General features: G+C 40.6%; 1 protein-coding gene across 1 annotated transcript in view; it reads right to left on the bottom strand.

The window, feature by feature from the left end:
• Window positions 1–16,003, bottom strand: part of MAP3K5 (mitogen-activated protein kinase kinase kinase 5) — a 110,670-nt gene that overhangs the window by 7,977 nt on the left and 86,690 nt on the right. Inside the window, exons 20-24 of the mRNA XM_075267925.1 lie at window positions 12,873–13,050; window positions 9,256–9,276; window positions 7,904–8,081; window positions 5,851–6,019; window positions 3,704–3,889 (exon numbers count right to left, since the gene is read on the bottom strand). Of these exons, the coding sequence (XP_075124026.1) occupies window positions 3,704–3,889; window positions 5,851–6,019; window positions 7,904–8,081; window positions 9,256–9,276; window positions 12,873–13,050 (732 nt within the window). The remainder of the gene's footprint in view (window positions 1–3,703; window positions 3,890–5,850; window positions 6,020–7,903; window positions 8,082–9,255; window positions 9,277–12,872; window positions 13,051–16,003) is intronic.

Raw genomic sequence — 16,003 nt, 5'->3', positions numbered from 1 at the left:
CCATTAAGACACAAACAGTTTTTCATTGTTGCTACCTTTTTACTCTTCTGTTAATATAGCTGTTTTCTGAGAAGAAGTGCATTTTGGGGTGTTTATTACTTACTGACAAATTATTATTAACCCTTTCGGGGAGAAAAAAGACACCAACTCTGGCATTGTTCTTTTTAATTAAAAGTGTGCTTTTTACTGACTACATAAGTATCTTTATTCTTTCAGTCAGTACAATTATGGCAATATATATTTTATATAATTTGTCCTGCTAATTTCATACAATAAAACACTTTTTTAAAAAGTATTATTTTTATGTCTTAATTTTCTTGCTTGACTGTGAAAACCTGTGCATGACCTACAGTAAATGGACAACAACCAAAAAGGAAAGAGTTGGGGGTGAGGAGCAGGAAAGAAAAAAAGAAGAGAGAAGTAAAGGGGAAAAAAGGGGATAAGCGAAGGGGAGAAAAGCAGCAAAACCCGAAATTCCTCTTGAGCCCCCTCAGCACACAGAAAGTGGTCACCAGCCTCAGGTTCATACCAAAGCATCAGGGCTGGGCCATGGAGGGACTGAGGGAATGAACAAAAAATCTAAAGTGCCAAAGTACAATTTATATTTAGGGGGGCCCGGTATTGAAGTGAACAGAACCAGATACATGCAAACGTTTTTGCCAGAATGTGTAAGTTATAAGGTGAGGTATTCCATGGACCTAATCTGCACTACTCTAAACAAAGAAGACTTCAAATAAGCTAGTGACCTGACCTGTCCATGAAATGGGTATGAAGGCCCAGTTCCCATTTATCAATTAATTGTGTCCTACAAGTGGAAGTACATGACGTATTGGATCTGTCCGAAAACAGAGGTCCTCTAAAGGGGGTGCAAGGTGATGGATATGATCCAAAGAAAGCACAAAAATAGTGGAGCAACCTTTAGAACCCCAACAGGCAGGGGCTGGCGACCACTTGAAAGGATTCAATGGATGGTCTTGGGGCATGAGGTGCTGGACTGAAAACTACCTGTCTGAAACCAGTATTAGAATGCTGGATCCTTCCTGCCCAGAAAGAAAGTCAGGTGCTAGAGAACTGGAAACACAGGGGACAGTAAAGGTGACGTTAGCCCTAGGAAGAATGAGTCGGCATAAGTTGAGTGTGTTCAGGACAGTGGTATTCTGGGAAGGCTGGGAGGTCTGGGTGGGGAGGCAGGGCAGAACCGTGACCCGACCCATGTTAGAGCACAACTTTTAGCACCTCTAAGTATTGTTGGACCTCCTTTAGCAATCGTGGCAAACAAGAGGAAGTCAGGCGAACTGGTAAGAGAGGCATAATGTGCGACCTGATTAATCAGTGACTTGGGGTATAAATGAGTGGTTCTGCTGTATACGCAATGAGTGAGCAAGCATCCAACCAGGTTTTTTGTCAAATTAATAGAAAAGGTGACATTTCAAAAAGGTGGTTTTATCATGGGAGATTGTTGCAGCCTTCAGTTATTAGTGAGGAAGTTACATAACAGGAAGCTGCACCAGGTAAACAAATGCAGAAGATATCAGGAGCTCCTATAGACACCCAGAAATCACTCAAAAGGTATATGGGTGCAATTATTAACCCATTAAAAGTCCTTTAAAAAAAATGCCCGAAAAGCCCCTTTAACAATGAGTATTTGATCCCCTTGTGCCAATGAACTGATAAATTTACACTGCTTTCCCTATAATACTTACCAATTAATCCGCTTTGTTTTTTTTTTTTTAAAAAAAGTCATTTGCTATTGAAAAAAATATATCCTGGAAATCCAGTTACAGTGGGTAAAGAATGGCAAAGATGAGCAGCTTCAAGGTGATAGGACACTGCATTAGTGTCATCTCATAGGGGTCATGACAAAGATGCCCTGGCATCAGATCTGACATCATTGTGATGTGGTGTGGTTCCTTGACCGCTATATACAAAATCTGCACAGGGGAGGTGAGTAAAGATAACAAACACTTGTACTCAACTCTCCTATGCTTTCATCAATCCCCAACATCCTCTTCAGGGCTCTTCCGGCCCTGTCACATGCCCCAGGTGTCACTGATAGGGGCTATGATTGGGCCCCAGCAGTCATGTGGGGTGCGCCAGCTTAATGACGTCAGCACACCAAACGTGACTGCTGAGGCCCAATCACAGGCCCCAGAAATGGCATCTGAAGAATGTGACCTCAGTCACAAAAGCAGAAGAGAACCGAGGAGGATACTGAAAAAGCCAGATGGAGCGAGGATGCCCAGGAAAGGAAAGGTAAGTATCACCTTAACTGGGCCTTCATATTATACACTGGGGTCTAAGCTAATGTATAATAACAGCACCTGGCCACTGTGGAGCATATTATACTATGCGTGGACCACTGTGGAGCATATTATAATGTGCTGGGGCCACTGTGAAGCATATTATACTATGTGGGGGTCACTGGGGAGTATATTATACTGTATGGGGAGCAAATTATCTTTGTGAGGGCCACTGTGGGAAGTAGATAATAATGTGTGGGGGGCACTGTTTAGAGAAGACATCCTGCAGCACTCTTATGTGCCTCCATCAAGTGACTGGTGTTTCCCACATTAAAATACGCAAATTCTGGCATTAACAGGTGGCCCTGTACCCATTGCAAAACTGCAACTCAAATCATGCTTGGACAGGTTGGGATAATGGGAGCTGTAGTTTGTCAACAGCTGCAGAGCCACAAAGGTTGTGCAAAACTGCTGTACCCATACAAGAGTGTTTAACAACCTGTGGCCCTCCAGCAGCAGATCTCCACCATAACAGTATTAGCAGCAGATCCCCCATAATGTTTTTTTCCCCTATTTTCTTCCTCTAAAACTAGGTACATCTTATATTAAAAATGATGGTATAGAGTGCTAAGAGATAAGCCCAAACACCCAAATGCCTTCACCAGTGCCACCAGAAACTGTACAAGAAATAAACACCAGAACATACAAATTAACTTATTATGTATATATGAAATAGGAGAATAAATGTCCAGGCGAGTGGTCAGTATCAAGAGGTCACATAAGAGGCAAAATCAGAAGACAAAACAGATGTCCAATATAAAGCCAAGGTTCAGTCCCGAGAGGTCGCATCAGAGGCAGAAACAGGAGACAAATACTCCAAACAAGACTCCAAATAAACCAATCCAAAACATATGATCAGGGATCAGTGCTATAGTACTAAATTAGCAGGCAACTGATTCAGGAAGAAAAGATTTTTTATATACCACCTCAGCTGCTAGTTGAACATGCCCAGGGAACATCTGATACCACAAAAGTTTCTCAGGTTGGCACGGTAACCTTAAAGGAATAGCAGCTGAACTGAGATTCCTTACAATACCATCCACCACATTTTTGAGGTTGTAGATTATTTAAAAGCCTCTGAAATTTGACCTCTTCCTGCCTGAGTAAAATGGGGCGCTGACATTTGGGCTTTGCCTTTTGTTGTAATAGAAGTTCAGCAGAACAGAGAAATTTAATTAAACATCAGTAAGATAACAAAAAGTACAGTTTTAAAGATATTGAACACTGAATGTAAATGTATAGTGTAGAATGCCAGTAATAATATTCAGAAGTGGAGAGTAAGGGTTTGTTAATGTTTATTCAGTTATATACCCAACTATGGATTTCATGATTTTCTTACATAATTTTAAACCAAAGTTCTGTAATGCTAGCAATAACTTCTTGATAATTATCTTTACACTCACCGCATCTTGGAAACCAAACAGAACCACTTGGAGTTGACTAATGGCATGACTATCAAAGTCAAGCTCCAGTTTCAGTTTTGAAAGCGTAGAAGCAATTATCTTTCGGTCAGTAGACCTTACAAATTCTCGCAAACTTGTCACCAGGGTTGTAATATGTTCCCACTTTAATTTAGTTTCTTCTGTATCCTAAAACAGATATTTACAGTTTAATAAAAACATTTTGCAAATGATAGATTTCACAATACTTTACAACTGGGATATATTTAGACAATAAGGCAACTGCATGTACAAAAATAAATGAAAACAAGTTACAGCAGTGATTGTAAGAAAAAAAAAAAAACACCCAAAAATGATTCTTTCCAAATTCTCCCATACACTGTGCTTAACTACAAGTTCATGTATTCTAGTAGGTAGAGGAGAGTAAGTGAAACATATCTTAAAGGGGTATTCCCATAACTTTTGTTCTGCAGCCTGAAGGCTCTATACTCTCTTCACTTCCTGGATTTCTCGCACATTGGTGGGCGAGGTTTCACTTGCTCTGCTATCTGCTATGATCCACAGTATGACGCTGATGTGGAAACTGATGTAGCAGAGCTGGATTTGAGTCAGCTTGCATTACATACAGAGGTAACGGACTCCTTATCTCAGCCCTCATCAGCCAAATTCAATTAAACCGGGTGATAAGTGGAAGAGCTGAAGATAGACAGCACAGTAATCCCGGAGCTCTCATCTCCCCCTCTCCTATATGAGGAGCTCCATTGCTTGTCAGCCCGCCCCCCCCCCCCCCCTGAGAGCAGGCAGCTAGTCACTTGGGAAATGAGCAGATAATCCCAAGGGCCAGTGTCAACAATGAAGTGAATAAATTAAGATAGGGGCCAAACAAAGCAGTTTTGATAAAGCAATGTATTTAGGAAAAGTCTTATATCCACATAAACTAGTAGTATAGATAGGATCCTTGTTATGGGACAACCCCTTTAAGAATCTAAGTATTGGACATGTCAATATTCAGTATGCTTGACTCTCTACCATCGATGGAAAGTTGCTCCCGTTCCCCTCTTAAATATATTATGGTTACCCACTACCTGAACTCAACAGGTTCACCTGACATTTGACTAATGTGCTTGGCCAACTTTAGCCTTACAGGAAGATATAACAACTTCACAGACCTTCATACAGTGTTCAGAGCTTACTTGGCTCCTATTTATTGCAATAACTAATCAAGTTACCTGGCCAGTGGCGTAACAACCGGGGTAGCAGCCATAGCCCTAGCTGCCATAGGGCCCGGGGACATTAGGAGCCCGGCGACAGCCGCTACCGCTGCGTTTTTTTTTTTTTAATACGCCGTTACTGGCTGAAGTTACTCTAGCTCCACATGAAAATGGCCGACAGCAGCAGAGAATGCAGTGGAGCCGGGAGATAGATAAGTAACAGTGGGTTTTTATTTTTTATCCCCCCTGGGCCTCCGATTATTATACTCTGGGGTCTGAGAAGACCCCAGAGTATAATAATTGTTCATTAATGGTCCACAATGGAGAATAATAGTGTGTGCAGGGGCGACTATGGGGAATAATACTGTGTGTAGGGGCCACTATGGGGAATAATACTGTGTGCAGGGGAGACTATGGGGAATAATACTGTGTGCAGGGGAGACTATGGGGAATAATACTGTGTGCAGGGGCCACTGTGGGGCATAATACTGTGTGCAGGGGCCACTATGGGACATTATACTGTGTGCAGGGGCCACTATGGGGAATAATACTGTGTGCAGGGACGACTATGGGGAATAATACTGTGTGCAGGGGCCACTATGGGGCATATAGTGTGTACAGGGGCCACTATGGGGAATAATACTGTGTGCAGGGGCCACTATGGGGTATAATACTGTGTGCAGGGGCCACTATGGGGCATAATACTGTGTACTGGGGCCACTATGGGGCATAATACTGTGTGCAGGGGCCACTATGGGGCATAATACTGGGTAAAGGGGCCACTATGGGGCATAATACTGTGTGCAGGGGCCACTATGGGGCATAATACTGTGTGAAGGAGCCACTATGGGGCATAATACTGGGTAAAGGGGCCACTATGGGGCATAATACTGAAAAGTTCGACACGGGGCCCCGCCATTTCTAGTTACATCACTGTACCTGGCCAAGTGCCTTCATCAGGTTTCTCACAACTGTGTCTTGATCTTCAGTCAGTATGCGATGAAGTGTAGCTCTTCGTTCACTGTCTTTCTTCAACATAAAGAAGCCAGAGTCTCTTTCCTCTGGTGAGGGAGGTGCACTGTGATCTTCAAACAGCTCATCTGGAATTCTGATAAGAAAAACATTAACTGACATCAGAGAATTAAAGGGCTCTGGTACAAAGAAGTAGATGCACAAGGTTTGTATTCATGGTCCCATGAACCAGTCACTATTCGGAATACTGGTAGTTTAAGCTTATCAACTTTAACATGGCTGAGAGAATGGAACGGAGAAAGACAAAGAGAGAAAGATTACGCTTGCATTTTCTTAAAATCTGTTAATGAGTACACTCAACTCAAATTGAAAAGATGCTACAACTTGTAAGCTGTCCAACACCATGACTACTGTCAGGAATCTCAGTTTAGCTGCTGTTGCTTCAAGGTTCCCAACCTGTGAAACTACTGCAGTCTTCAGGCCTCTCTTCTGTTAATCCAATTAGCAGCTGAGGAGGAATATTTAAACCCTCTTCCTCCTTAAACAGCCAGGTGCCTGCTACTTGGTTGTATCTAGTTTGGCTAGATTTCAGATAGTCTTCTGATTTCAGCTCTGATGTTACCTCTTGGACTGTGCTTTGGCTTGTTACTGCCTTGTAAGTTTACCATAGGTTTTAATTTTACTTCAGATAGTGGAGAATTTATTTCTTGTACCAGTTTATGTGGTGATAACTTGAGCCACACATTTGGCATAAGACTATCTGGCTTTGTGGCTGGCAATGCGTTTGGGTGCTTCAGATCTATCTCTGTGTGAGATATAAACAGCTAGGTTTTACTAAGCTACGTTGTCCAGAGACATTATCATAACAGAAAATAAGCAGGCCTATAATGACCGGTTTTTGCATTATGTAGCATATGCAGAAACCCACAGACCAGATGCAAGATCTTACTCAGCTGGACCCATTTTTGTCTATGAAGGTTAAACAGAAGGAGAGAGCACAACTGCAAGTTCCATTTGCATCTGCTGTTTCCATGGAATCCAAAATAAATCTTCCTGGTAGGTTTTCTGGTGATCTAAATCTTTTGCCACCTTCTGAGTCAGTTGCAAATTGTATTTTTGTCTACGACCCCATTCATCAGGTGATGATCAGCAATGAGTAGGCAATATTATTTCTCTTCTACAGGGAGACCCTCAAGCATGTGCTTTTTTCATTAAACACTTAAGACTTTAACAATATGTTAAGTGTTGTTATTGATAAATTAAGTCTAAGTAGGTAACCTATTTACATTTAGCAGAATTTTCCATAAATAATCATCATGTTGATTTGAATACTTTGCAATTTTTCTGTAATTATGGGTCTCATCCTCAGTTCAGTTCGTGGTCCTCCACTTATCTATCTTGTAAGTTTATCATGGGTTTTGGATTGACTTCAGATAATGGAGTATTTATTTTGTATACCAGTTTCTATGGCAATCACTTGTGCCCCAAATTCTGCACAAGCCCATCTGCGACTGGCGCTGGTAAAGGTGCCTGGGATCTATCTCTTAGTGTTCTGTGAAATTTAAACAGCTAGTTCTACTGCTCTCTGTTGTCAGCCAGTTCCTGAAATTTTTCATATTTTCTCCAGAAACACTATCATAACACTACAACCTTAAAGGTTTTATCTAGGATTACAAGATAGGATTGCTTTCTTATTCTCCTCACACAGTAACATCATGCCCGTTCAAATGAATGGGAGTGGGATGAAGCATGGCCTTGTTAGCCATGGACGTGATGTCACTTCCTGAGAAGAAAGTGCAATGTTTTTTAATCCTGGATAACATTTTTAATGATCGTTTACAATTAATTTATGATCAGCAGGGTGATGGACTGGGAGCGTTTATTGCAGAGGTAGGTGTGAGTCCCGGAGGTGGGATCCACACCTGTAAGACATTTATGGCACATTCTGTGAATTTATTTCATGTGGTCATAGGACAGAGTGTGACCAATATTCTCTTATAAACACTGTAAACAAACTCACCCAAGGAAAAGACCTCTCTTGATTTTCCCTTCTTTTTCGACACATGATTTTGTTCTTGATGTAAAGGAGAAAGGCTCTGATCTTAGGTCTGTATCTGGTGATACTGACCCATATTCACTGCTACTGCTTGTATCTTCCACCATCACTGGTATAGGCAATGATATACTCCTGAGGTATTCTGCACAAAATGACAAGTGCACATAAAATACATGTGTAGGTGCTTCTAAGATAAAAGGGGTCACTGAATAAAATACACTGTAAGTCTATTTAACAGGTATATGGCAAAAAACATTTTTCTGGTGTATCTTTTTTTATCTAAGGCTGGATTCACATTACGGTAGTTTTGGTGTCTCCAGCAGAATCCGTCTAAAATCGGTGGAGAGAAAATTCCTGCAAGGAGGATTCTTCTCTTCGCCACTCTCAGTATAAAACCAGTGGAAACTGGGCAGAAACCATTATAGTCTATCTGAAATATGTTTTCTTTACTACTTATGAGGCCAAGTCTTTTGTTACATAGAAGTCTATGGAGAGGGGAGAGGGAAGTAGCTGGCTGCTGGAAAAAACAAATACAGTATTCCACAGCTGCTAAACTGTAAGGCCCCTTGCACTCGACCATGAACTAGGTGAATTTGCTATCTGGGTTAACCTATTCATTTCTGTCGGATCACACTCATGACCATGTACTACACGAATCAGTGAACCAATAGTCCAGGCCACAAAACTTAGGACAGGTCCTATTCCTGTCCATTTTTGTGGACATGCCTCAATGAATGAGGCTGTAGAAACATGGATGACAGCTGCCAGCACATTGTTGTGTGCAATTAGCTTAAGAGTGATATAATTCTTGATGTTGCTATAGCTTTGACTCTAGTATTCAGGGTAGTTTGGCTGTCAATGCACAGCAACTTTTTTCATATTTTTAATCTCTGCCTTCAAAACTTCCTGATGCTAGCATTTAGGTTTCCGTCCTTCCGGTTACATGAGGAAACCACTTGACCCCACAGACTATAACGGGGTCCACTGGTTTCCACTTAAAGCGGCAGAGAAAATAGTCCTGCTTGTAGGACATCTCAGTCCGACTATTTTAAGTGGAATGGGGGACGTAGACTCAAACGCTAGAGAGAACCTAGCGTAACTTTATTTTTTTCTTAACTTCTTTTTCAGATGACACGAACTAGACTGACTGGGATGGAGACAGTGTATTAAATCCTCTTTTCTGTGCCTGGCACCATCCATAGTACTATTTTTTCCCCTTTTTATATGCAAAACAGTTAATTAATAAAAAATAATCTGTATTCTCATTCATTATACTTAATGGATAGGTATAGTAAATTATGATGAAGTAAACTTACCATTTGATCCAGGAGATAAGGCTGCAAAGAGGAGGGGAAAAAAATAGATACATGAATGAAAGGATTATTTCAGCCAGAACAAATTGTAATTTGCTGATCAGTAGGGGTTAGAACACTTGGACCCCAACAATCACGAGAACTGGGGTGCTTTGCAAGAATTACAGCTCAAATTCTTCTGTAACATGATCCTACAATAAAAGTGGATGCACTTTTTGGTCATTTGGCTATAAAAGACATCTTGTGTATACAGGGTTGAGTATATTTTATGCATATACAGTGTTTCTGATATCAGCAATACACATTACTAAAACTCTAGTTCAGGGTATACTGTAGCTATCCAAAATGAAACATGTGCAAACTATGTCTAGAAAATAACCTCAAGTAGATAATAATATAGTATAGAAATAGTATTAAAGGGATATACCTATCTTGTGTGTAATGTAGATGTATACAGGAGTTAGAAAAACAGTCAAGCATACAGCTGTCACTAGATACACTGCATCTATTGGGCGTTTATGGCACATAATGTGGATATACTATAAATACCCACCTATAAAGGGACTACACCTTTAAGGATGATTTAACCCATTAACATACCATGTACAGCATAGTGTACTAATCCTGCCTTACATTTATGATACAGTAACATATAGCTGTCACCATGCTGAATTGCTCAGAATTGGAGATACATCTAACCGACTACAATCCAAACCCTCAGATGTCACAGTCAAGTGTTTTTAGCCCCATCAAGTGTGAGTGTCATTGCTCATAAAGTACACTGGAATACTTCTGTACTGCAGAGCATTATGCAAGCAAGCCTAACACTGACAAGAATTGCTTCTAGTCATTCTAATACAAAGACAAGTAGACCTGAGGGGTCTCATTAGATGATGAGCTGCATTGACAATCCATCAGAACTCAGTGTTTGCAACAAGAGGAGGCTGAAGGGGTAACAGAGACAGCTCCCCTCCAAAATGGCTACTCACTGTACAATCTAATGAGTTAAACAGATGGGATTTCAGAGTATCATTTGTAATATTATACAGCATACAACCACTGTGGATGGCACAGATTCATCTCTTGAGCCTGCTCCATATACTGTATGTATGGTGTGTGTTGCTATCTGGTGCTATAGTAGTAAATAAATGCCAGAGATTAATTAAAGCACATAATTATAATGGTATCTTGCTTAATATTGGGCAATTTGTAAATAATAATGGCTCATTAGAAGACCCAGTGGTAATACACATATGGGACAGATTTGTTATTAAACTAGTGTTTTATCATCAATCACACCAGTTTGCTGGCATAAATGATGTTTGAAATCTACACCAGCTATGAGCTGGCATCGATTTCACTATCAATGCACGGACTGCTGGAGGATGCACCCATAGAGATAATACCATACTACTTCAACTGTCAGTGGTGAATATGATGAATATATAACCTTATATGCTGCCTCAATAGTGACAGCTGCACAGCTGAATTCAAGGGGTTTATTGCTTTATTTTCTGGAGTGCTCATGATTTGTCATAGTCCCCATATCACTGTCTAAGATTAACCATTTGGACAGAGATCTAAATAGATGTCACTGAAAGCATCAGTAGTATGATGTACTGTAAGGCTGGGGCCCCATGCTGCGAAAACACCATGGCATCTTACAGTTCCTGCAAAGTGGATGATTCTGCAAAAAAAAAAAATTTGCAGTGGAAATGCTGCGATTTTAGTTTTTGTAAATTGCAGCATGTCAATTATACCTACAGAAATTCTGGTCATTTTTCCATATATAGGTATAATAGGGACAGAAAGCCAGCAGAGGGAGACACTGCAGACTTTCTGTGAAAACCACAATGCGTTTCCGCTCCGCTATTTGGCTGCAGCTCGCCTTAGCCTATTACAGAAATACTGCAGTAAATTTTGCTAGCAATAGTGCCCTATAGTGTTCAAAGTGTTCAAGCCCCATACTTGAACAAATTAATTATTAAAAAAAAATACTGTAAACTGGCCAATTCCTCATTTGTTTAAAAGACTAATTTGTATTTTCTACTGGCACATGCATAATGAATCCACAGACTACAAAAATAACTATTATTATTATTATTATTATTATTATTATTTATTCTGCGCTGTGATCACCAGAAAAAATAAGAGTACTAGATCAATAAATGAGCATAACGTTTCGGTCATTGTCGACCTTCATCAGATCAGATCTAGTATCCGTAAAGCAGAGTACGCAGCAGGGTCATGGCGTGATGACCCTGCTGCGTACTCTGCTTTACGGATACTAGATCTGATCTGATGAAGGTCGACAATGACCGAAACGTTATGCTCATTTATTGATCTAGTACTCTCCTTATGCTTGTCAAATCAATCCGTGGCGCTAATGTACCAAAAATTAATGTACTTAAAATAAAAATTTGTTTCACCCTTTCACCTATTTACGGTGTGCAGCAGCATTTGTTTACATTGTGCATGAGTCGCAGGACTCCCTTGACTGCTAGCACCCATATCCTTTATAGTTATTAAGTGTGCGGTTCCTCTGACATCTATACAGAAAAAATAAGAAGCATATTTTAAATTCTGTTTCAATAAAAAGTGGTCAAAAAGTTGTGTTTAAACCAAATACCAATAGAAACTATACCTCATCCTGCAAAAAATAAGCCCTCACACAGCTCTGTCAACAGAAAATGTAAAAAAGCTAGGACTCTTAGAATATGGCAATACAAATACAATACAAATGATTTGTGGCATATAAGTGATTTTATTGTGCCAAAATTGCAATTTTTGTAGCCATATCGACGTGCAAAATAAAGTAAAAAGGGGTTTTTCCATGCCCCCAATGATTTTTCATACTGATTATTTATTCACAGTAACTAATTGGCGGGGCTCTAACAGCAAAACCCCACACTTATTAGGTTTAGGTGATGAAAGCTATAGAGACAAAAATAGCATAAAGTAGCTCTGCCCCTATTCAACTACCTCCACTGGCAAAGTTCTCCCTGAATTGTCTTCTAATCTCATCAGAAGTGAAGCCTTGTTAAATCAAAATTCCTATTTTTCATTCATAATTTACCTATACCCGTAGATAGACATTCTACATGAAGTTATCTTTTCAATAAATAGAATGTTATGATTTTACTGCAATAAGAAATACTGCTGTGAGGCATTAAATGCCAAAAATACATTTTTCTCAAAAAATTTTGTGTATTAGTTTGTGTCCTGCAATTTTCACGCATGCCACTAAGTCTAATAATAATCTAACTTTTGCCAATTTTGTAGGGGTTTTATTAGCAGCAGACTGTATTACAATAGAAGAGAACACCTCTAGATAACGCAACTGACCATCAGTGCATCCACTAATGACAACAGATTATTTACTCCTTCACTCCTTGAACAGAGCATTCCTAGAAAACTGCAGACTATTGTTGCTTAGGGTCATGACTATGCTGTCAAGGAGTAAAAGTGCTAAAACATCAGTGCCATTAACATAGCACGAAATTCAGCTGGACCACTTCAGTTTTAACTAAATAATGGCTCTGAATTAGGTTGACAGCATAGACTTGCTGGTCAGTGGAGGTTTCATTTCCTTCAAATATTTTATGAGGTCTGTACGTTACCTGATAGCTTTAGGTTGGACTTTCGTTTTTTACTTGAAACTTTCAAGAATTCATCCATAAGTAGCTCAGAAGCAGTAGCACGGTTTACAGGATCAGGCTCAAAACACCGTAAAAGAAAGGCCTTGGCCTCTGCTGACATTGATTCAGGAATTTCTGGATGGATTTTGAACATCCCAACCTACAGAGTACAAAATATTATGAAATGATATAATAAATGATAACATGAGATCTGATTTGTTTATAATATGCCTTCCATTATTAAGGTGTCCTGAAACATTTTTTTTCTAGTTATAGCCTCTCAGGCTAGGAAAAAGTAGGCAACAAAACTGTGGCAAAATCCTGCTAGATTATGTGTAGATTTATTGCCAATTTCTTCCAGTCTGTCACAGGACAAGAGGGATAGAAAAATGGTCTGTTTAATGACAGACAACAATTAATCCCAATGCCCATTTTTTAAAGACATAACCAGATGAAAAGTTGGGCCTGGCGGCCTTTTTTTTAGGCTGAGGCCCCACATTGCGGAAACGCAGCTTCTTTGGTTGCAGATTTTGCTGCGTTTTTTGGAGCCAAAGCCAAGAGTGGATTGAGCTGGAGGAAGAAGTGTAAGAACTTCATATATAGTTCCCATTCCTGCTGTAGCCATTCTTGGCTAATACGGTTAAAAAAGCAGTTACCTTTGGAACCCAGCAGACCCCATAGACAATAATGGGGTCCGTTGGGTTTCTGCTGCAGGACTTTTCTTTCTGCATTTTTAAAGCAGAATGGGGACGGAATCCGCAGGCAGGGACCGGGCTCAGGTGTGAACTTAGCCTTGGAAACATGTTTATGATTAGAGATGAGCGAACAGTGTTCTATCGAACTCATGTTCGATCGGATATTAGGCTGTTCGGCATGTTCGAATCGAATCGAACACCGCGTGGTAAAGTGCGCCATTACTCGATTCCCCTCCCACCTTCCCTGGCACCTTTTTTGCTCCAATAACAGCGCAGGGTAGGTGGGACAGGAACTACGACACCGGTGACGTTGAAAAAAGTGGGCAAAACCCATTGGCTGCCGAAAACATGTGACCTCTAATTTAAAAGAACAGCGCCGCCCAGCTTCGCGTCATTCTGAGCTTGCAATTCACCGGGGACGGAGGTTTCCGTCCAGTTAGCTAGGGGTTAGATTCTGGGTAGGCAGGGACAGGCTAGGATAGGAAGGAGAAGACAACCACAACAGCTCTTATAAGAGCTAAATTCCAGGGAGAAGCTTGTCAGTGTAACGTGGCACTGACAGACTCAATCGCCGCAACCCAGCTTTCCCAGGATCCTGAATGGAATACACTGACAGTGTATTCCCATATACCCTATATATACCCCCGATACCCGTTCCAACGGTGTGCCCCCCCACCTTCACCCCAGAAATACCCTGCAAGTCCCCTAGCAATAGAATTGGGGCTATATACACCCACTATTTTTGCTACTGCCATATAGTGACATTGTCTCACTGGGAATTCAAAGAATATATTGGGGTTACATATCACTTCAATTCCAGGGAGAAGCTTGTCAGTGTAACGTGGCACTGACGGGCTCAATCGCCGCAACCCAGCTTTCCCAGGATCCTGAATGGAACACACTGACAGTGTATTCCCGTATACCCCATATATACACCCCAAATCCCCGTTCCAACGGTGTGCCCCCCCACCTTCACCTCAGAAATACCCTGCAAGTCCCCTAGCAATAGAATTGGTGCTATATACACCCACAATTTTTGCTACTGGTATATAGTGCCATTGTCTGACTGGGAATTCAAAGAATATATTGGGGTTACGTGCACCCACAATTTTTGCTACTGGTATATAGTGCCATTGTCTGACTGGGAATTCAAAGAATATATGGGGGTTACGTGCACCCACAATTTTTGCTACTGGTATATAGTGCCATTGTCTCACTGGGAATTCAAAGAATATATGGGGGTTATGTGCACCCACAATTTTTGCTACTGCTATATAGTTCCAGTTTCTGACTGGTAATTCAAAGAATATATTGGGGTTACGTGCACCCACAATTTTTGCTACTGGTATATAGTGCCATTGCCTGAATGGGAATTCAAAGAATATATGGGGGTTACGTGCACCCACAATTTTTGCTACTGGTATATAGTGCCATTGTCTCACTGGGAATTCAAAGAATATATTGGGGTTACGTGCACCCACAATTTTTGCTACTTATATATAGTGCCATTGTCTGACTGGGAATTCAAAGAATATATGGGGGTTACGTGCACCCACAATTTTTGCTACTGGTATATAGTGCCATTGTCTGACTGGGAATTCAAAGAATATATGGGGGTTACGTGCACCCACAATTTTTGCTACTGGTATATAGTGCCATTGTCTGACTGGGAATTCAAAGAATATATGGGGGTTACGTGCACCCACAATTTTTGCTACTGGTATATAGTGCCATTGTCTCACTGGGAATTCAAAGAATATATTGGGGTTACGTGCACCCACAATTTTTGCTACTGGTATATAGTGCCATTGTCTCACTGGGAATTCAAAGAATATATGGGGGTTATGTGCACCCACAATTTTTGCTACTGCTATATAGTTCCAGTTTCTGACTGGTAATTCAAAGAATATATTGGGGTTACGTGCACCCACAATTTTTGCTACTGGTATATAGTGCCATTGTCTGACTGGGAATTCAAAGAATATATGGGGGTTGCGTGCACCCACAATTTTTGCTACTGGTATATAGTGCCATTGTCTCACTGGGAATTCAAAGAATATATTGGGGTTACGTGCACCCACAATTTTTGCTACTGGTATATAGTGCCATTGTCTCACTGGGAATTCAAAGAATATATGGGGGTTATGAGCACCCACAATTTTTGCTACTGCTATATAGTTCCAGTTTCTGACTGGTAATTCAAAGAATATATTGGGGTTACGTGCACCCACAATTTTTGCTACTGGTATATAGTGCCATTGCCTGACTGGGAATTCAAAGAATATATTGGGGTTACGTGCACCCACAATTTTTGCTACTGGTATATAGTGCCATTGTCTCACTGGGAATTCAAAGAATATATTGGGGTTAAGTGCACCCACAATTTTTGCTACTGGTATATAGTGCCATTGTCTCACT

The sequence above is a fragment of the Leptodactylus fuscus genome, chromosome 3, assembly GCF_031893055.1.
Source record: "Leptodactylus fuscus isolate aLepFus1 chromosome 3, aLepFus1.hap2, whole genome shotgun sequence".
Lineage (NCBI taxonomy): Eukaryota > Metazoa > Chordata > Amphibia > Anura > Leptodactylidae > Leptodactylus > Leptodactylus fuscus.
Note: the sequence above shows the minus strand (reverse complement) of the source record. Positions and strands in the feature narration are given on the sequence as shown.